Source organism: Mastigoproctus giganteus, chromosome 3 (genome assembly GCF_048544385.1).
Source record: "Mastigoproctus giganteus isolate SK-2022 chromosome 3, ASM4854438v1, whole genome shotgun sequence".
Lineage (NCBI taxonomy): Eukaryota > Metazoa > Arthropoda > Arachnida > Uropygi > Thelyphonidae > Mastigoproctus > Mastigoproctus giganteus.
The window spans coordinates 211,835,014-211,858,371 of record NC_143577.1 but is presented as its reverse complement, the minus strand read 5'-3'; the positions used below and the strand labels follow the sequence as shown (position 1 = coordinate 211,858,371).

Genomic DNA, 23,358 nt, shown 5'->3' with positions numbered 1-23,358 from the left:
TCCTTGGCAAAGGATGCAAAGAAAAACAGAAAAGAGTTCTTTACATACTTGAACTCGAGAAGGAAAGGGATGAATCAGATTGGTCCACTGGATATTGATGGTTCAACAGTTGAGGATCCTGCTCAGGTGGCTAACAATCTAAACGAGTATTTTGCATCTACATTCACGCATGAGGAGTTATTCAGGAAGGAGAATGATGTAGGTAAAGTAAACATTGGCAGTGAGCTGGATGATTTTGTAATAACTGAGAGGAAAGTGGAGGAGAGATTGTTGAGGATAAACATAAAAAAGGCACCTGGGGTGGATGGGATCTATCCAGTTATATTAAAGGAGGCAGCAAAGGAAGTATGCAAACCCCTAGCCATAATTATGAGAGCTTCTTTGGACTCAGGGGAGGTACCCATAGACTGGAGATGTGCAAATGTAACCCCAATTCACAAAGGAGGATCAAAGGCTGACACAAGTAATTATAGACCTGTTAGTTTAACTTCTGTTCCAGGTAAATTAATGGAGGCACTGGTTAAAGAAGCACTGCAGGATCATCTAGACAAGAATTCAGTTATAGCTCAGACGCAGCATGGTTTTGTTAAGGGCAGGTCTTGCCTGACCAATTTGATTGGATACTATGATGTAGTCACAAAAGAACTGGATGCAGGGAATAACTTTGATATTATATATTTGGATCTTAGAAAGGCTTTTGATACTGTTGCACATGGAAGACTGCTGCACAAATTGGAGCAGTGTGGCATTGGAGGCAAATTGCTGCTATGGATAAGGGGATGGTTGAGTGGCAGAAGACAGAGAGTGGTAATCAATGGACACTGCTCAACGTGGACTAATGTTATTAGTGGAGTTCCTCAAGGTTCAGTGTTGGGTCCATTGTTGTTTTCGGTGTTTATGAATGATATTGATGATGGGATATCAAGTTTAATGTCCAAGTTTGCAGATGATACAAAGGTTGGCAGGGTCGTCAAGGACACTACTGACGCTATGCTGCTGCAACAGGATCTGGAAAGGTTGAACAGATGGGCTGAGAGGTGGCAAATGAAGTTTAACATTGACAAATGTAAAGTACTGCATATGGGAAACAGTAACCCCAGAGCAACGTATCAACTCTGCGGTACCACACTGACAGTGGTGGAGAATGAAAAGGACCTGGGGGTAATTGTGCAGGGAGATATGAAGTTCTCTGAGCAGTGCAGACGAGCTGCAAGAGTAGCTCATGGTGTCTTGTCAATGATATACAGGAATTTTTCTAGCAGGGATAAGGAGGTGATTATTCCCTTGTATAAGGCAATGGTTAGGCCACATCTTGAGTACTGTATACAGGTCTGGAGGCCTCATTTCAAGAAGGATGTAGAGCTGCTGGAACGGGTACAGAGAAGGGCAACAAGATTAGTGAATGGAACAAAGGGTTGCTCTTACGAAGAAAGGCTTAAGTTTTGCAAATTACAGAGTCTGGAGACTAGGCACCGGCGAGGTGATCTGATAGAGGTGTATAAGGCCTTGAATGGTTTGAGCATGCTCAATGCCAATGGGATTCTTCATCTTTCTCAGAATAATCACCTCAGAGGGCTTAAATTCAAATTGAGGAAGGACGGATGTCGGATAGATGTGCGGAAATTTGCCTTTGGCCAGCGGGTGGTTGGTTGGTGGAACCGACTTCCATCACTTGTTGTTGAAGTTGATAGCCTAAACAAATTTAAAGCTCAACTGGACAGGTATTTCGAACGAACGGAGGGGTGAAATGGGAGAGGGTTTTTTATTTTTATTTTTTTTTTTGGGCTGATGCTGAATAAGCTTGCTTTCTTGCATCGTATGCCTCTACTAATGCTAATGCTAATGCTAACTTCCTGTATAAAATATATTGTGTCTGTAACTGCATGTATAAAAGTTAGTTTGCCTGTTTGCTGGATGAAAAACCTAAGTTTTCTGAAGAATAAAACCATTCAGTCAGCCACATTTTAAAACAAAAAAAAAACCTGATAAAAGTTCCTTCTCTTTAAACCCAAGCCATACAGTGGTCATGAGCAAAAATGATCATGATCCCTTGTTCCCACGAGGATACTAGCATTGTGACAGAAATGACTTCAGAAAGAGTGCCTAGCGAGTTCATAACTACAATGTATAGCTTTTGACTCTGTATTATAGATCATACTACTCTTATTAACCCAAGGGGCTCATATCTGGTGAGTATTGGGCTTGGCACACCCAGGATCCTGAGCTGGATATCATCGTTCTTCTCTTTCTTGGTGATTCCCTTCTACTTTTCACTCTCTCAGGGTAACTCGGGAATTTTTTTTTTGGCTGGTGCAGCATAAGCCTCAGGCTTCCTTGCACTATATATATAATAATAATAATATAATATTTTTTTTTTAAAAGAAATTTATAAGAGGGCAGTTAGGTTAATTAATGACTCATCTATAACAGAGTCTTTCCACTCTGTCTCATAGACGTACTGTTTCTGCTACATGCCTTTTCTACAGATACTTCCATGGGCACTGTTCTTCTGAATTGGCTTCTATAATTCCCGCTCTCCTTTCAAAACAGTGCGAACACGTGCCGCCGCCACCAGCCAACATCCATTTACTGTCCAACTTCAAACTCACAGAACCAACTTTTCATCTTCCTCGTTTATTCATTCAACTGCCGTTTTCTGGTACAACCTCATTTCATATGTATTTCCTGAAAACTACAATCTACAGAAGTTCAAGTCTAATGTCACCATACATCTTCTTTCGTCTTCTCAACCTCCAACCCAAGCACAGTACTAAGTACTATAGGTTCTAATACTTCTCGTGTTTGGGGTTTCCATTAAAAAAAAAAAAAAAAACAGAATCTCTGTAAAAGCCAGAAAAAGTGTAATGTCTGGTTTCTGTCAGAGTAGTGTTATGTTTTGTTGTTGTGTGTCTGGCTTCTTGGCCGCAGGGCCCCATAGTGGGACCTCGCGTTACCCGCCACCACCATTGGGAGGTGAGCCAGGCTGCCCATCATACTTTGGCTAGCCTCCGCTGGGGGTCGTCTGAGCTTCCTGACAGAGACCAAATATAAAAAAATAAAATAATAGTAATAATAAAAATAAAGGAGCGCATGAAGAATGGGACACAGAAGAAGAAGGGATTAAAGGGGATAGAGTGTAAGTAGATAGATAGATAAGAGTTGATCCACCCATCATTGAACGTGGAGTGAGGCAAGGATGTGTACTCTTCCCCCTCCTGTTTAACATTTACTCGGATGTCATCTTCAAGAGAGCATTAGACAAGTGAAAGGTCTTGTCTTTTTACACTGAATTTTCCATTCTGTGTAAAAAGACGAGGAACTACTGTAGAGGATTTAAAGAAGAGCGCCTAGATCACTGGAAGTCGCTGCCCATATGAAGAACAACTTAGAAGGGGTGGACTGCAAAGTTTAACAGTTACACATCGGGAAGATCTCATTGAGGCCTATAGGGTGCTCAGGGGTAACGCAAAATCAATGAGGAAGGTCTCTTCTCCTTCTTAGGTGAGAGAAGAACTAGGAGGCACAAATATAAATTCTTAGGGAATAACAGAAGATTTATCTAGCTCACTTTTTAACTCAATTAACTGAATCCATTTCCATTCGATGTGCAAGGACGGTGATTATAACCACTGGACTGCAGAAAGAGAAAACTTTCAAAATTTTTTAAAGAAGTTCTGCGATATTCTGAAATAGTCAAAAAAAAAAAAAAAAAAAAAGAGGAAGAAAAGAAAGAATCCTACCTTCTCTTGAAGTAATTAATTGAACAGAACATAAAATAACCCTTGAACAAGTCACGTACTTTGGAATGGATGAACCTACAGTAGTCTGGTTTTGGCTCGGCTGGTTTTTTTTTATTCTCCTCCGTCGTTCAGCTGGTAGCATCGCCGTCCACCCCACATCGGCTGGAAAAAACCTGAGTTCGAACCCCACCGATGACTTGAGGATTTTTTTTTTTTTTTTTTCTCTTTCTCTCACAATATCACTGAGTACATAGGGGGAACCCACGGTGCCGTCAGACAACTAACATCACTGAGTTAGTTGATCTCAGACAATGGTAGGGTGGTTTTTTCTCTCGGAAACGCGGGTTTTTCATCCAGCAAACTGCAAATCGACCACAGAACACACACAATTTACAGACATAATATACACCGCCGAGCCAAAACATTATGACCAGCGAATCATTATGCAAATCGAAGCAACTGCAGATGAACTACGGCGCGTGCGCAGGTCGGGACACGGTATAAAAAACACCTGATACTGAGCTCCGTTAATCAGTGTTACTTTTGTTCTTCAGATGGGAAAGGCAGCGGGCTTAAGCGAGTTTGACAAAAACCAAATTGTAACGGCCAGACGACTTGGTCAGAGCATGTCCGAAACGGCACAGCTGGTGGGATGCTCACAGTCATCCGTGGTTAATACCTACCAAAAGTGGTCCAAGAAGGGGAATCCCACAAACCGCTGGCGAGGTGTTGGACGACCCCAGCTCATGGATGTTCGAGGTGAGCGAAGACTCTCCCGGATGGTACATGGCAACAGAAGGGCGACTGTAGCGCAACTTGCCGGTAATTGGAATGCTGGTGATGGGAGAAATGTGTCACAACACACAGTACATCGAACCCTGCTGAAAATGGCGCTGAGCTCCGAATACCCATGCTAACCACGGTTCACCGGCGACAGCGTTAACAATGGACACGCGAGCATCGAAACTGGATCTTGAGTGATTGGAAGAAGGTCCTCTGGTCCGATGAATCACGTTTCCTGTTGCACCATGTGGAGAGTGCTCTGTTTAGTGGTTTAATTCGCTCAAATTGGATTTATTTCGTGTCTATCAAGATCTCCAGGTGATGGTGAGTCCACAGACGTTTGTTCCATGCCGAATTTCTAAGGCGTTGAAAAGATATGAAAGTTTTTAAATTCTTTTTACATATCGCTCGTGTCGGCGATCAGCAACATGGCAACGCCATATAGGTTTGTCCGTTAATTAACATTGGAAGTTGCTAAAGTTAATTTATGCTCTTTGTAACATTTTCTACTAGATTAAACCTTCATTAGATGACCCGACTTGAACTCAGGTCATCTAATCATTACTGGTTTAATAATGTTAGAGTTATTTATTTTGGTTTTATGAGTGATTGAATTAGTGACTAGAATAATTATGTTGCCTGGAGACAGCTATTGCTTCTTCTTCGACGACTGAGAACAAAGGGCTTTTGTTGACGTTGTTTGGTCACGTGACCCTAATGCCTCAACTTGATTGGCAGAAGCTGCCCAACTGAAGGGAGCTAACATTCTCAAGCCTGAGGCTGACATCTGGTGAGTATGGGCTTGACATAAGCAGGGTCCTCAGCTGGATATCATTTTTTTCTTTTATCTTTTCTCAATTTCTCTTAACTTCCTTTTGCTATGGCGGTCTCTTCTCTGACCCCCCCCCCCGTTTCCCGTATTTCCTTGCCAACCCTTCCCTAACTTTTCCAGCTGTTTCCATAACTTTGCCTATCCTAGAACCGTGTTCCGGTATAGACTAGCATGAAGGTAGTAGTTCCTGGCCGCCTCCATGTGGCGGGGATAGGGAAGGGGACACTGTGACCAAGTATTGCCACTTCCCACCTACTAAGTCCCAGGTACCGACCGACTACAGAACAACAGAACACATCATAACATTTACACACTCAACACACTACATACAAATGGCTGGTTTTGGTGTGAGCTTCAACACAAGAAGTTCAATAGCGGCTAATGGGGGAAACTTTTGGGTCTGCACAACAACACATGAATATCCCTACACCATGTGGACGACCGGGTACGTGTGCGTCGTTTACTTGGGGAAATGATGGTACCTAGATGCACAATGGGATGAAAACAAGCCTGTGGCAGTGATGTCATGCTTTGGGTGATGTTCTGCTGGGATACCCTGGGTCCAGTCATCCATGTGCCGGGCACTCTGACGACTACCACCTACCTAAACACTATTGCTGACCAGGTACACCCTTTCATAGCAACAGTCCTCCCCTCTGGCGGTGCCGTCTTTCAGCAGGATAATGCGCCATGCCACAACACCCGGATTGTTTGAGTCTGGTTTGCAGAACAGGAGGAAGACTTCTAGGTATTGCCCTGGCCTCCAAATTCCCCAGACATCAATGCCATCGAGCATCTGTGGTTTGTGTTGGAACAGCAACTCCGATCTGCGGCGTCTCAACCACGGACCTTACAGGAGTTAAAAGTTCTGCTGGTTATGTGTTGGTACCAGATAACACAAGACACATTAAGAAAACTGTAGCGTTCATGCCTGGCCGGGTACGAGCTTTTTGGATGCACGTGGAGAACCAATATCATATTAGGTAGGTGGTCATAATGTTTTGGCTCATCAGTGTATGTGGTGCAATATGGCCTAAATCACTAATGCTCTTAAAACCCTACAACAACAACAAAAAGTCCTTCATTCACTTTGATAGGGGATCAAGACTGCAACCGACTTCTTCTAACGTTACGACTGACAATAGCGGGCTCAGGTAAGAAATAAAGGAAAGGGCATGCGAGTGAAAGAAGGTGAAGCAAAATTGACTATGAATTATTCGGATCAAAAGATGTTTAACTCCTCTGACCTTACATGGTCGTCCTAGAGTATAAACCACTTCATATATTTTATTTAAATCACTCGCTGTCCGTGAAAAATCGTTAGCGATCTGCTATTAAGGCACGATCGAGCGTTCCCCCGAACAACACGCCAAACTTTAGGAGCCGCAAAATTTCCCAAAAATTTACTGATTTTCTGTAAATTTCAAGTCACGGAGGGCGCACCAAAAAACCTCGCACAGGGTACTGATACACCTGAGACCAGATCTAGACCGGATCCAGAAAAAATGTCACAAATGGTGCCCCTCTGTCACAACTGGGGCACCATTTTGTGCACTAGAATGGCGATCACATTAGCATCAGTGTTGCCGAGTGTAGTCAGTTGAAAATAGCTGAGTCACAATACAAAAATAGATAAAATCCTACGTTAACAATGAAAAAAAAATTTTTTTTGTAGCTAAAGGGAATTTAAAGTGGGCATGTACCCCAGTGCCCCTATCGCCACTGCCTGGGGCCACTTCTGCTTCGTGGGTAACACAGTTGATATAATCACCGTCCTCCACACACTGGATATACTTCATATAATATAGTTAACTGGTATGATGGGTCAGGGTCCCAGGGGCGTATTCAGGGGTGCGCAGAGGGCATATGCCCCTTAACCAAAATTTTGAAATTAAAGAAAAAGAATGTAGGAGGCGTTATAAAGAAAAACTCAAAAGCCTTGTCGTCATACCCCCCCCCCCCTTACGACGATACCTAGGACCTGGTTGTCCTGCTCCCCCTTACGACGATACCTGGATACGCCACTAGGCCAGGCACAGAAATAGATAAATTCTCTTCTTTGAGATTGTAATGCTTATTATTACACCTGTGCCTTATTTGCAGTTCAACGATTCTGATCTGCGCGTACTACCCAGGGGACAAAATGGGAAATTTTACGAAACAGAACGCTAGGTAATAAAATATCTTATCTATAATAATCGAGTAAGTACATAACAGTACCGATATGTGTAACGAACCGGAACGGTGTTTCGGTGCGCTCCGGTTCATTCTGAGCCCTGAGGACCTCAATCGTTAGGTAGCACAATAATATGGGATTTGTCACTGCTACTAGATTTATACGTTATTTTAAAGGTTGCAACTCCTCGAAATTGTAATTTAAAAAAAAAACTTTTTGTTAAGAAATGTATTTTAAAAAAAAATAGTGGTGGAAATGGGTTTTCAGAACAAGGTGGACGCTTTATTTACATGGCTCTAGGAAGACAGACCTAAATCACAGTACTTTATTATCATTATAGGTTGGCTAGTTGGTTGTTGGGTTTAAAGCACTTTAGCGTGTTCTGTGGTCGATTTGCTGTTTGCTGGACGAAAAACTAGTTTCTGGAAGAAAAAAACCATGCTACCCTCGCCTGAGGCCGACTAAGTCGGCCACAATCTGTAAAGGCCCATAAGAATTCTTCGCATCATTGACGGGATTCGAACTCAGGTCTTTTCCATCCGGTGTGGGGAGGACAGTGATTATACCAACTGTGTTACCCACGAGGGCATCAATATAAATCAGAGGTCACCAAATAGCAGATCGCTAACGATTTTTCAAGAACAGGGAGTGATTTAAATAAAATACGTATTATGTTTATACTCTGGGATGACTACATAAGGTCAGAAGAGTTGAAACATCTTTTCAGCTGAATAATATGTACATAACTCTTTTGTTTTGCATATTCGCACCAAGAGGAAGATTAGGGTTTCTATCCTACTGGTAAATAGCTCACCAAGCAGGGGATTAACCATTTACATATAAGGAAGTATTATGATAAAAAAATAAAAGTCAGCTGTGTTTTAAAAAACAACTTTCATTTTAAAACATTACCCTAAACATTTAACAAATTGTAGTCTGTTATACGTTTTTGATTATATCCTTCAATTTTCGTTTTTAAACATTCGTGTCGGTGACTCACATTAAAACTGATTAATAAAACTGACTTACTACTACAGTAAGAGAATGAAGCGTTAATTTTCCAAATGATCATTGCTTCCCTTTTCAAACTACTGCATTATCCAACAACCTTTCGGGGATAGGAGAATGGAATATCCTCCCATGCCCTTGCTTAAATACAGAAAAAAGGGAATGATTCATTACCTTTCTAGTACACGCTCCTAATAAATAGGTTTCATAAGTTTTCTGTAATAAAAGGAAATAAAAATACTGCATATTATCGTAATATTTATAATAAATGAATGCTCTTTATGCACTAAAGGGAAGTACAACTACATAATACGTGACTACGGCGAGCTTCAGGGCTTACAATAGAAGATATACAGTGCCGGATTAAGGTACAGGGTAGCAGGGCTCTTGCCCGGGACGCCATTTTTAAGGAGGCGCCAAATTTTACAAATCATAAAAAAAAAAAAAATAAATAAATAAATAATATATATATATATATATATCCTTAATAAAGGGGCGCCGAAAAATCTTTCTGCCCGTGAACGAAAGTACCTCGGTTCGGCCCTGGATATACACAAATAAAGCACGCAGGTATCTTAAACATGATGTAACATTCTGAAAAAATGAACGCACAGACTGCTGATGGGGCGTCTAGAGCTAACGCGGGCAGCGGTGAAAAGTGCTTGACGAGTGGCATGTGTGCTCATAGGGGATGTGAGGGTTAAAAGACAAGTGAAATCTGATATATAATAAATCAATAAGATAAAAAAATATATTTTAATTGTCTGTAGAATTTTTTTGTTAATTAAAAATTAATTTAATTAGTTAAAAATGTGAGGTTAAAGTCTGGGTCGGGTCATTTAAAGAAATGCATGGCCGGGTACTGTATTCCCTTATTCCCCTTCCCACCCGTCGGACCTGCTACAATGCAATGTTTTCGAAAGGCGTCGCCTTATAGATATTCAGCACATTTTACTTGAATACACCAACAAGATGAGTTAGAAAATAAAACCGCATTCAACCCGTCTTGTTGTCGACAATTCAGAATCGGGCAAACTGTTGAGGATACTGTACTTTATTAACTTCTATTAATTTTATGCCAAACAGGGATCCGGCGCGCGAAGAATTGCGCCTTTTTTTTTTTTTTTTTTTTTTTAACGGACTGTGAAGAAAACTAATTGGTAAACCGTGGCCTAGACGATCAAAACAGTTCTGAGAACAGGGAAACACACTTATCCATCCCCATTTATTGCACGCCTTTTATACTCGGATGTTTTTTGTTCCAAGTTTATTTTGGTGTTCAGCAATCTGTTGTTGTATTGGAGAATTTCAGCCTAATGAGTAACTACAAATTTTATCCCTCCCTGCTCTTTAAGCGCTCTTCGTGGCAGTCTAGTCGACACAATATGTCTGCAACTTTGGAAAAGCGAAGCCTGGGCTCGATTCCTGTCGATGATTGGATGAATTTTAAAAATCATTGAGGTTGTATGGTTTCCCCCCGTGAGTCACACTTCTACAGAAATAATACACTTACAGTTATAAACGCACATTTTGGATCGATACCATTTAAAAAAATGCTCTCTAAATGGATTTGAACTAACCTTCAGGCCACCATACAATAAGATTTTTTTAGAAATATGTGGAACAGTTCTAATCATTAAAATAAATCCTATGGACGTTAGAGTAATTATTGTAATACTGGCACGTAAAGTTATCCGAGCTGATAATAACAAATCTCGGATGGCCACTGTTGTAATCGATAATCCTCAACAGTCTTATCCTTATCTGTAATTCTTCATCTTACGATCACAACCTCCATTTAAGTAACCTCTTTAAAAGAAGAAGACTACATACAGGAGCCAAGGTGCTTTTACGTGAAGTTTTTACGTTAACCAGAACATCCCTGCTTTTGTGTACTTCAAGATGTGGTGGTCTACCTCCTGTATCAGCCAAGCATGAACGACCTTCCCACCGTTTGTTTTCTCTCTCCCTGTTCCCCCAACTCCCCTTTGCTGACAAGTGGTAGAGACCGTGGAATGCCGCTCCGGCAACAGACGTCCCGAACAGGAATGTGGCCGTCAGTCGGGATAGTAAGCGTCCTTCTTCGCGACTGAACCGTTGGGAGTCGAGGTGACAAATGTAACGATGTGACCGGCCGTATTTTCGTCCGGACGACCACTGAAATCAACCTAATCTGGTCGTAACAGTCAACAAAAACAAACCCAATATAACGACACGTCGTGACGTCACTGCCGACATGGCCACGTGATATTCAGCGAAGGAAAACTTCGAAAGGAGAGGTTAAAGTTAAAGCTGGTTATCACCACAGGTAGACGGTTACGGAAATACGCGTGGATATAATCGCCATGGTCTTGGTAAGTGATGATCTTGCCCATTATTTAAAAAAAGAAAAAAATTGTACCAAGAAGTTGCCATTTATAACTACGCGTTTGCTCTGTAAACCTTATGAATTTGATAACCTTTTGATACAGATACGATAAGTTGAAACTGTTGTGCTTTATCACGTCTGTGAACTGATTTCTAATACAATGAACCTGGTTTATCGGAGCTACCAAAGGTGAATAAAGTAGAACACGGGTGCGTGTATGTTATTATGCGTCTCAACTGGAGATAAATTCTTTGACAAACAATTGTTCGTGTCAAATATTTACATTACCTGAAGGAAATCGGTTGAAATGGTCTCTGTTTTTTTAAGTAAATACGTATTTATTGCTGTTAGTGTAAATGTATTCTTTATGCCATTCTTTCCTGTATTAATTTGAAACGGATTCTCAAGTTATGTGAATACAGCTTACTAATGTAAGTAGCCCAGTGTGACAATTTACTTTCGGTGCCGTTGACCTTAAGTTCTCTAAGATAAACTGCTCCTTCACTGGCTCAATTATCATACATAACTTGTAAGAGTTCTAGGGCTTCTTTTGATCTGCGAGTAGACTTGTCTAACCCGTGGCAGTTCCATGTGATTTGCTATTCCGCTCGAGTCAATGTGCTTAGTTGCGATCGAATGGTGAGTGGGTGTTAATGAGTGGTTAAGTGAACCGGTGGGAGAACGATTATTATAGGCAGTAGGGTCAAAGAGGTCGTCAATCGCTATAGGTGTAGGTTTTGCATGGTTGATAATGAATTAATAACGCCACAATAAGTACAATCAATTAAGTGTTTGTTATTTGGAACCCCATTGAGAATAACGTTGTGTATACAAAAGCATTCAAAGGGCATTTTCCTCCCCATCAAATTAACCCCCCCAACCATCTGGGTCTTCCTCTTTCTTGCAATAGTTGGGTTCTGTATGCATGATTTTGGCGCCCAATATAATGTTTTTCAATAGGTCTACATACTGAAAATAATAATAATAATAATAACGCAAACATAAAATACAGCTGTTTACAATCGTATGATCATCAGAAGTATTTGTTTGAATTATTACGAAAATAATTAAATTATAATTAAAATTCTAAAAATAATGTTTACATTATCGATGTATTTACACTTTAATAAGAGTTAAAGTGAGGGAATAGTACAGTATTTTAAAATAAAATTAATTTTATACTCTTAAGAGGCCACAGGAATTTCCAACTTCATAAATCGGTGTTACAATTAATAACGGGCAGTCCATTTTTTGTGACAGCTTACAGCAGAGCTTTCCACAGATTTTAAATCAATAAAATGATTGACGTCTATGATATTCTTGTTCAGAATGGTATTATTTTCAGCAGACACGTGTTAATGAATCTAACATTTATATTAAAAACAGATAGACTTTACGTTGTGCCAAACAATATTTTGACAAATGGGCCTGGAGTACTGGGGTCCATAGTTTAACAGATATTTATTTAAAGTATACCCAGTAAAATAAAATAAAATAAAATAAAATATTTCCAGAAGCTTTCGGAACTCGTGTCCCTTTCTCAACTGACAGAATTTTTTTTTTTTTTTTTTTTTTAATGAAAAATTTTATATTTTATTTTTATTTTATATATTTATTTTATTTTATTTTATTTTACTGGGTATACTTTAAATAAATATCTGTTAAACAATATTTTGTTGATCCGAGTAGCCGGTAAATATTATAATTATTTGTATAGCAAATAATTGACCTAACTAACCTTAGAACAGTTCACCTCAAATTTTATTATGTTCATTATTTATTATAATTGTCGTAACTTCCTTAAAATATTACCACTCTCCCAATCAGATCTTTATTTGTATATTTATGTGTGGTGCAGATGTAAATAATGAAACACCAGTAATTAGCATTTTTCCAGCTTTCTTGTCCAAAACAGTTACAGGCAGTATTGAAAATACTGGAAATTTTATTGTTTGCCCCATAACTAGAGTGATTTGCTCTGTGAACTTCTTAAACGAATCAGATCCTAAATAGAAATAGAAACAGCAGAATAGGACTTTAAAATAGCTGTTTAAAAATATAGTATATATAATTTGGTTAAACCAAGGCTCTTATCCATGGATCTTTGTAGCACGGAGCAATGGATAAGTTTAGCTCCTACTGCCTCCCAGTGATTGGGCCATCTATACCTTCGCCTAATAATTTTGTTTCCAGATTTAAAGCCAGTGTTAAGGGGCAACCCCTAATCCGTTTACCTGGAAACGAGTTTACCCCCTTCACAGTGCTGGTTTAAAATCAGGAAACGATTTTCCCTCCATTATCCCTGGTTTTAAATCGGGAAACAAAGTTACGCGAAAGAATAGATTGTCCAATCAGTGTGAAGAAGGGGAAAAAACTAAACGTGATCATTATTTGTTGTCGCAGAGATTCATGGGTAAGAATCTTGTTCTGAAGTTTAACCTTTAAATGAATTAATATAATCTTGAAGTAACGGAAATTTAAATAAATTTTGCGAAAGCAAGAAACGACAGCAGGACCCAGAATATTTATTTATCATTTGGGAGTTCTTCAATTGTTTCATTATTGAAACATTTAAACCTATATTTGAATTTTTTTTTTTTTTTTTTCCGGTGATGCGTACATAACCGAGTTCAAGGGTAAATTAACTCCAGATAAAATCAAAATGCATTCCCTGATGTGTGATTATAAGCGTTCCACTTTCCTCTATAATCTTTAGTTTTTACCTGAACCTATCATTTAATCAACTATATTCAATCCCCATTCCCCAGCTCTGGTGATGACTTCAAAAGCCATCCACGTATAAATTAGGGATTTACGAAGTAGGAAATTCCATCGGCTTTACACTCCATAATTTTCTCAAGGCGAGAACTCAGTAGTCCGAATTTTTCTTCTAATGAGACATGCACATGGAAAGAAACCATAAGCTGGATTGCAGCTCTTCAAAAACTTTGATAATGATCATCTTAATTGCCCGAATGTTCTGTCATCTGATTCAACAGATAGACTATAACTCATTAGGGCAGTTTCCGGTATGCTAGTGCCTCAGGGAAGTCACATACCACAACTTCAGTTTCGACATCAATAGGCAGTGCAGTCCTTGATGGTGTTTACTGATTGTAAAACAATTTAATTTTCTTTAATAATGTGTGAAATAGCACTAAGAATTTTGTTTATTTACTTTACGGTGAGAGTATGAACACTATACTGTATGTGTAAAGAAACGATCAGCACGTGATAATAAAACTGATAACATAACCATATATTAACATCAGTTTTGTGGCGACTAATTAAAAAAATAGACCCTTTCTTCAGTTCTCGATTGTTGATTTGCCACTGGTAAGGGGTTATACCAGGTTACATACCCCTTACCAGTGGTAGTGGTAAGGGGTATGTAACCCCTCCAGCGATTTGTACGGTCACAACCATTCCACACCATTTGGTAAAACCCAGAATTTGAATCCCGTCAAGAAGGGAATGAGTTAGATCTAAAACAGTTGCTTTAAGGCATTACAAGTTAGGCTTAATATAGCTCCTTTTGTTCATGTGTTTGTTTATTTAACGTCGATGGGGCTTCGGATATAAGTTTTTTTGAAGTATTAAAAATCCGAACTGACTGGGATAGACGCCCGACAAGTTAGTTACATCTGCATGTGAACAAGTCTTTAATTAATGCAGTTTCTTCAGTCTACAATTAGGGTTACCATTATTTTGAAATCTCATCTAACGTACTGGTTTTGGTGCATTATATAGCCTTAGTTGCAAATGCGCCAATAAAATCCAAACCAACCAACCAAAAAAAAAAAAAAAAAAAATAGGTTTAACTATGTCTTACAGAGCCTAATTTAATAATTAAGAAATTTAATATGGTATAAATAAGTTAACAAAAATAAGCCATCGAAAACAAAATTATAAAGAAATTATGTACTCCTATTGTGTTATGCAGAAAACAATTAAATAAAAATAACGAATTATTTATCGCTGTTTTAAATAAATAAAGCAATCCAAACATTGAATGGCAACTTAACCAGAATATTATGTTGAAATAGATATTCTAAAGAATCAAGACTTGAGGTATTAAGATATTTAAGAAAGCTCTGAAGTAACTGTTTTGTTCGTTACATATGCTCCAATATAACCCTAAAATTTAAAAAAAATTTTTATTTATTTATTATTATTATTTTTTTTTACGTGAATTTACTTTGTGACTGTGAGTGAAACTGGGTCATTCGATGGTTCCGAAAAAGTCTTTTTGGGATCATCGAAAGCTGAAAAAATTAGTGCAGAATGAAGCAATCGTTTTATTTTGAAAAAAGGTTCTTATCTCAGGTTAAAAAAAAAAAAAAAACCCTACTTGTCCTTGGCCATTACTAAGAAGCATCGCTCATTTGGTCACTGTTGCAAAAGTTGTTTTTCTGATGAGAACGATAACTCTGACTGGAGAATCTTACCTAGATTAACAACCAAAGTACCAACCATTTAGTAAAAGCTTGTCTCTTAAGTAGGGCATTCCTAAATATAATTCGGGAAATATAAGATGTAGGCCAGTTATTTCCTCATTTTATTTATATCTTTCTAGGTTTTTATAAACTAGTGGATGAGACAATTTCTTAAATTTACAAAGCAGAGCATTCTTCCGCGAATAGCAAATAATATTAAATATAACTTATGAAAATTTAAATTATTTATTTACACAACGGAATAATTAAACTTCGTGTCTGTGCTGTTGTCATGGCAACAAACAGAAGTACTGTATTTACTATAAAACGCCCGTTAGGTTGTGGGTGTGCGCCCAGAAACTACTTCCTTTAAACAGGTTATCCAGTTGTATACGCGTGCTAGCTTTACAAAAATGCATTCAGTTTGTAGCTGCTGTCTGGTGATAGAGAAATAAATAAAATTTTGGCGTAGTATGTTTCTGAGCCCTTTATTTCTCCCTTGGAAGAAAAGCAATTTATCTGAGTGAGGTATTATACAAGTAAACCTCATGACCCTGAAACATAGACCCTTGAACACGTAGGATTTCTTGGTTCGATATTTGTATTTGGGTAGTTGCTTTTTTTTCGCTCTTCAAGTCAATATACAGTACATGTACTAGGTAAAAGAAGTAACGAAATCTCTTGTACGTTACGAGGGGAGTTTGAAAAGTTTGTGGCCTGAATATGAAGGGTTTATTTGAGTTTGATATGTTACTTTTCAACATAGGAGTCAAAAATGTATTGAGTCCATTTGGAGTGTATTGAGTCCACTTTTGCTACCTATACTCCAATGCGTTGATTCCAGCTGCGAAGAAAGGCTTCGCTTGGACTTCCAGGAATGCATCCACTGCGGCAATGATACTGTCGGTAAGGATAATGGATGCCAGTCAGGATTTTTTTTTTTTTTTTTTTCAAATTAGGAAATAGGTGAAAGTCTGATTGTGCTAGATGCGGGAATATGGGGGATGGTCCAAGATTTCAAAGTCGATTTCATAGAGAAAAAAACCTCTATGAAAAAGTGTCAGCTCCATTATTACGTGGTACAAACGTTTACACGAGATGTCTAACCTCTTTCGTTTAAATTCTGCTGCCCATTTCTTAACTAGGGAATAGGAATGGATATCCTTCCCCAATGTTATAACCATATCCTCCTGAATTGCTTTTGGCATTAGTCTTTTTTTTTTTTTTCCTTTCCCAACTGGATGACTGCACGGTGAACGGTTTTGTCCATCTTTCCTCATTCACACAACTTTGACTTTAGGACCTGTAATTAAAAAAAAAAAAAAAAAATCGTTATTGAAACTGCATTAAACTTGGTGGGTTACTATTTCAAGTGTTATACATTAATTACAGAAATTTTTAACACTTTACTACTACCCTTTCACACTGAAGCCATGAACTTTTCAACCCCCTCCCCCCTCGTATATAAAAATAAGGACCTAAATGCATGTTTCTCTGCTACTTCTGCTGACCCCTCTTTGAACGAACTAAAATCCGCTCTTACTGTTGCAAAATCATGGTTCCTTCTTCATTTGAGACCGTTTTAACTGATTATAGTACGTTTATCCCCATAATATTCATCAAATCTCCTTATTGTCCTGATCTGCTGCTGAGAACCTCTGATCCAATCAGTGTGGCTAGTTGAGAAATTTCAGATGTAATGCTGCTTTTGTATTTAACAATTCATTGAATTCAGTCTGCTGTGTAAATGGAATTTCAAATAAATTGTAAAAAAGTCAGTATGGTCTAACAGCTTTTTAATATCAGTAGAAAATGATTTTTTGTTGGTTATGAAACTAATTTCGTAGCACCTTATCACTGTTATATAAGTAAAAATTACTTATTTTAAAATCATTACAAAATACTTCTGAAATTAGTATACACAATCAGCAATTACCTTCTTAACATCTAAACTTTTTGAGTTTCTTTCAGCATCTAGTTTAAAAACGTGAAAATATTTAGTGTTTGATATCGTCTTGCAAATAATACTGATTTTGCGATTACGACGCCCCCTCTAAAATGGATATTATTATGAAACCTTCTCGTAAATCTACTATATGAGCATACATTTTCAGGAACCGTTAAAAAAAAAACTCGTACGGTATTTGCAACTCGCTTTTTAATTTAATTTATTTTAATTAAAGTCTAACTGCATGAATTAATAAGTGAGTCTCAAATATATAAGCTATTTCTTTCATTTACGAGACTTGAGGTTTTTGTTATAAATACAATATATTAATCAAACGATTAATAATCAAAATATTAATGTCAAAATTCAAACGTCTGCTTATCTTCTGCCACTACTACGCTCTGCATTTTTACTAATACGCTTCGCGTTTCAAAATATTTTCATCAAATAACAAAAAAGGTGCAAGTTATATTTAAAAAAATTAGAAATGATTCATCGTGATCAGAAGCTTGATCGGCCTATGGTGACAGACATTTTAGAGCCAAAAAAAGGCTTAAGTTAAGTATCCCTACAAGTGCGGTTAAATAAAAATTCTTTGTCCTATTTCCGAACTTAAGGCACAGCAGATCCAGCTTATGTAGCGCAAGAAAGTCAGCCAAGGACTTAAACTTTTGTTTTAGTAGGGCAAACCTTTTTCGTATGCCCTTAGCCTTGGAAATCAGGCAAAAAAATTTTCGTCTGGTTATTGGCCTAAGTGTTGAGAACTTCATGGCTCACTAAGAAACACTGCACTTGAAGAAATTATTAGTAGTTACCTAACTAGTTTTTTTTTTTTTTTTAGGCGAAATTGATTTACGCAAAATAAAATTAAAAACATTCTTTTAATCTACTCCTCGGTAAGAATTTCGAGATCCTTGACTGTAATTTTTCATCCCATTTTCTCTACTTTTTTATCAATCTGTCAGGTTTTTTTTTTTTTTTGTAATTTTCACTCTTAATGTTATTACCTAGAATGATATTCAATATAAGGAGAAACGATTACGACTGCTAGGAATTTCGCTCAGCATTAGTTGTTTTGCTTCCAATTCTTGTGGAGACAATAAAAATTGCTACCTTTCACTACTGCATCACGCAATTCAGGAAATGCAGATCGCATATGCTTGACAGTGCCATCTCAAAGATCCATTGCTGTTAGCAAATTATTTGACCAATCTGAGATAGATATGGAGCGTTGGAAGCAATGCGTTATTTCTTAGGTAGTGTTTACTAAATTGAGGGCGTCAGGCTGAAACTCAATCCTAGCAAACCGTTCTTTTCTCTTCTAGTGCTGATCTACTCCCCCGTTGTGTTGCAGAGAAAGAGAGGGAACGTAATGAAAAACTACCCTGCAACCCCAAAGGGCGTTCCATTTATATACAGTATTTGATCTTCTTTAACAATGTTTCACATTTCCGTCTTTCTTTAATAAAAAAAAAAAAAAGGCACTATAATATAATTACCTTTAAGTTTCACAAGGAACAATTTATTATACAGCTCATGTTCTGCTTTCATAAATAAACAAAAGCGTGGATTTTTTCTTTTGATGTACAAGAGATTCTTTTAATACTATATACTGTTAGGGACATTCCTGGCTAATTTAGCGCCCGGAGCGAACTGTTCATATTACGCCCCTAAGGGTTGAAATATCATTTACAGTATATGTGTGGCGCCTCCGTAGCCAGGTGGGAAGGAGCAGCAGTGCGTAGCACAAGCTTCTTGATTAGACCGGGGTTCGAGCCCGTCACCACCAAATACGGAGGATGCGGACACGTCAGGGAATGACCACCGCATATCCCGGAGCAATATGGCCTTAGTTGCTAATGCTCCTAAAAACCAAATAACAAACAAACAAACAGTATATGTATTTTATTTTGAGCACCCCCATCGACCACACCTTCGCACGGCTCTATGTACCGTACTTGATAACAATACAGTACCAAAAAGTAATCAACGTACACCCCTGAAACTGCGTGGTTACTAACTAGCAAGCCAGCTTGTGACACGGAAAAGTTTAACTATTCAAGTTAATCTTTCTGTTCCTGACTGATGTTATTCAAGACAGTTAATTTTCCAATGACGTCATTGCAGCTTTTATTCTCAGGAAAGTCCAAACAGGAACTCCAGTTAATTCGCTGGTATGGCTTCCAACTGCACGTAATTGTTTTGGCGGTACGAGCGCGTTTACTGTACTGGACAAACACCCACTTCATGGTGGTAGCCATTAATTAAGAAGCGTAAAAGAATTAAACTAAGCTATATCCACGATCTAGAAGCGTAAAAGTTCATTACGTGTCTAAATATGTGGGATGAATATGCAAACTACAGTAAACTATGCAACAAAAAATGTGTTCATGTTTAACTGTTTCTGGCAGATATTTTGTGTGCTGCTTCCAATGGTATCATTGGTTTTTCTCTAGTATCAATATTTTGTCAACAATTGAGGGTTTTGTCTTGCGATAATTATATGTATTACATAAGTGCGTTCAATAACGGTGTGATTTATTAGTATTCGTGTTTTTTTTTTTTTTTTTTTTTTGAAGTTTACTGTGTCTACTAAGGAAGGTGTGTATTATCTCCTAACTCGTACTACTATGTTTGTGGATATTATGTAGGTCCGAAGGAGGTGAAGAACATCTTTGGTGTACCAGGTTTGTGGTGGATAAAGCTTCTTTTGGAATACCTATGCTTGATGCGTGATTAAGACAAATTGTGGGAACCTCGTGTCTGCTGTGGTAGCTGCAGGTCATCATTAGAGGGATGGTTTCGTAGTAATTGTACGTGTATGCTGCTTTTGCTATACCTCAATATATATATCAAAGTTTAAGTATATCCCAACATACCACCCTCCATTACTAGGGTGGTTTACAAAGGAGACCTGACGATTCCCTATCCACTGTCCAGAGAACAGTGTTCAGAATTGGATGATGAATCTGGTGGGTAGGATAATTTACATTACACTTCAAAAACCTGTTCAAGTAAAGAACTACGACATTTCCCTAATCAGAAAGAATTCAGTACTTAGGTCTAAACAAATCCAGTGCAGAACTTCACATATCTGATTTAAAAAGAGTGAAATTTACAGGATCCTACCAACAAGACTTCCACATACAGAAAAAAAGATATCGTGTATGCACATTTTCACACTGTTGCATAATCCCTTTGCTATTGTTTTGATTTCATTGGTCTTTATAAAGAAATTGGCATTAGTCACACTCCTGAAAGGTGGCTAATTCATACACAATTGAAGTAAAAGTTTGATAAATGTGTTGCTCCACAATGGGAATATTCAGTACACTCATCGATTTCTGTTGCGCGCACCGTTCATATTATTAGTTTTCAAATCGGTGAAATTTAGAATATTTTTGTCATTTGCTCAGATGAACTGTTATTTTAAATGAAAAGTTTGCTCAAGAAATTTTAATTGTAGATGCAGTTCGTTTAAGAGAGCCTGCTATATCTCCACGCTGATCAGACTAGATGAGTGATCATTCTTTAACGTACGAACTCCACTGAAGTGAAAGAAAAATCATAATCATTTTTAAAACAAACTAACCGTAATGTTACAGCAAATTAGTCAGGCAAAACACCGGCATAATAGGTCTTCCATTACACATAAGCAAAAGTAACTTGCCTACTCATGCATGGAACTTTCTATAATTGATGTAATATGGGTCATATTTCCTTTCGCTTGAATGGTAGCCTATATTCATCGGTCAACCCTTACACAGCCGGTTGCATTCTCTGAGGTATGTGTCGCGGAATAACTGCTTCTCCAGGTAATGCAGTAGCCAGTTCGTGGAGATGATGCCGGGGGCGTACGTACAGGTGGGGGAGGAACTCCCCTTTCTGATTTTTGTATAAAAAAAAAATTCCGATTAACAGGCCAGGAATAAGGTGTATATATCTCCTAATATTGAATTCCTCCCCATTCACTCCCGTGAAATAAATAGAATTGCATCTTACCCTCAAGGAAAGTGTGTATATAACAGAACAGTTTGGTTTTAAAAAAAAATTCTAGTGCATGGGCGAATAAAAACAAATATATAACATGCAATTCATTGATTCGCACATTATCTACAATAAATAAATTATAACACTACAGGAGATACTATTGGCCCTCAGTTTAATTAACAGTTTAGTCAAACCATTTTTGCACTTGAGCTGATTTACAAATTATTCCTTTCTTAGTTCAAATTAAACAGTTCTGTCTATCACAGGTTACGCCCTCTTTTGTTTCAAATAGTGTATCCTGAGTAGTTGCAAGTTGCTATTTTTTTTATTAAACTGTTTGCTAATTATTTGGGGGGGTGGGAAAGAGACTTGACGAGCAGAAAAATATATTTAATTTCTCCTCTGAATAAAAATGTTTGAATCAATAGATTCGTCGAACCCAGAATTTATATAAACGGATTCTATCGAATCCTCTGAAGATCACTGATCCTGAGTGGCGTTTTGACAGACAAAAATTTTTTCAGACAAAAAAAAAAAAAAAAAAAAAAAAAAACAGTATTTGAGGACTGGTGTAGCATTAAACCATAAATAGTACTTGACCCAACAGCCACACAGGACTGGCTTTTGTCTCGAATGCAAATAATTTGCTGTCAGTGCAGGGGAGGGGAACAGTTGACAGTTACTGATGTAGGGTGATATACACAATAACAAAGTTATTTTTTTCATAAATGGTAAGAAACGAATTATTTTGATTTTTCGCCCTAATGTAAAATCAAAATTATTCAAAATTCTGCTACTCTTCATTTTTTACTTTTTTTTTTTTTTTTTTTTTTCCCCTCGCCGATTCTTAGTTTTCAATTTGTAGTTTGTAAGTGTCAGATAGTAGTTCCTTTCTGTTTAGCCAATATTAATCCATTGCTTTATTTCTCGTATATTATGGCCCCATCTGTGTTCGATATATCTGACAATGAATCGGGCCATGGTGACTGCGAATGAGGGTGACAAATACATCAGCTACCTAAATTTGTAGTTGACACCATGGCCTGATTCTTTGCAGTTTTTAGCATATGTCTACACTGTATCAGAATAGGAGGATTGAAGGACATAGTTAGCAGGAAAAAAGTCTCACTGACCAAGCAAAATCTAGTAGCTTTTGAGAGACAAACACAGTTGTATCAAGCAATAAATTAATGAGCGAGCCCCATGTGTGCGCGCAATATCCATTACTTCATACAACATGTTCCCACGTATACTTTTACTCTACCTATTGAAGGCATCATGAATAGTCTAACTAATCGAAAAAACTTATCTGCAAAAAGATTAAATCTCCCAAAAACTGCCTCTTCATTTCACAAACATATGTGGTCACTTACTTTTTCTGACGGAATCTCAATTATCAGTTATCCCCCTCCCCAACTTCAGTTGCTTTAATTGTTCTATGATTCCTTTCGTTTTAAAGGAGGTACTTGCGCATATGTCCGCTCTGATATTTCTTGTCAGAAACTTCGTAATCTGGAAATTCCTCTTTTTGAAATCCTTTGATTTAAGATCTCTTTAACCCATTCTATTCATCTGTTTGCCTTTATCATTCTTCCAACTCCACAAATCACTTGGAACTTTTTTTTTTTTTTTTACTTTCTTTCGTTGAACTTTCTTCAATCTAACTTTCTTGATAATGAGATAATCTTCCTTAATTCTCCAATGAGGCGATGAAAACTTCGTTTACTTCAATTCTTCTAAAACTCATTCCTGTCTTATTTCTCGTAAAAAAAGAATCTACTTCTCCTATGTTCATCTTCGATGACATTCAGAATAATCTGTAGGGTATTAACATCACTTCTAATCTCTCGAGTCAGTGATCCTTTGAGTGCCAAAACCTTATAGGCAGCAAAAAATGATAATAGATTTAAAAAAATATTTCTTTTGCACTTTCCAAGCTTCCCCGTATAAATTACCATCTTAAATTCAAACATGTTTTTCAAGAACGACACCCCTACCCCTCTCCTAGATTTCCGGGTAACAGAAAAAAATATATATGTATATAGAAGGTGGAATTCTAGCAAATGATGTCTTAAAG

General features: G+C 37.8%; 1 protein-coding gene across 1 annotated transcript in view; it reads left to right on the top strand.

Moving 5' to 3' along the window:
- Window positions 1-10,579: 10,579 nt before the first annotated feature.
- The window catches only part of LOC150088656 (apoptosis-stimulating of p53 protein 2-like), a 162,488-nt gene continuing 149,709 nt past the window's right edge, over window positions 10,580-23,358 (top strand). Inside the window, exon 1 of the mRNA XM_090370281.1 lies at window positions 10,580-10,893. Within this exon, the coding sequence (XP_090226407.1) occupies window positions 10,885-10,893 (9 nt within the window). The 5' untranslated portion in view covers window positions 10,580-10,884. The remainder of the gene's footprint in view (window positions 10,894-23,358) is intronic.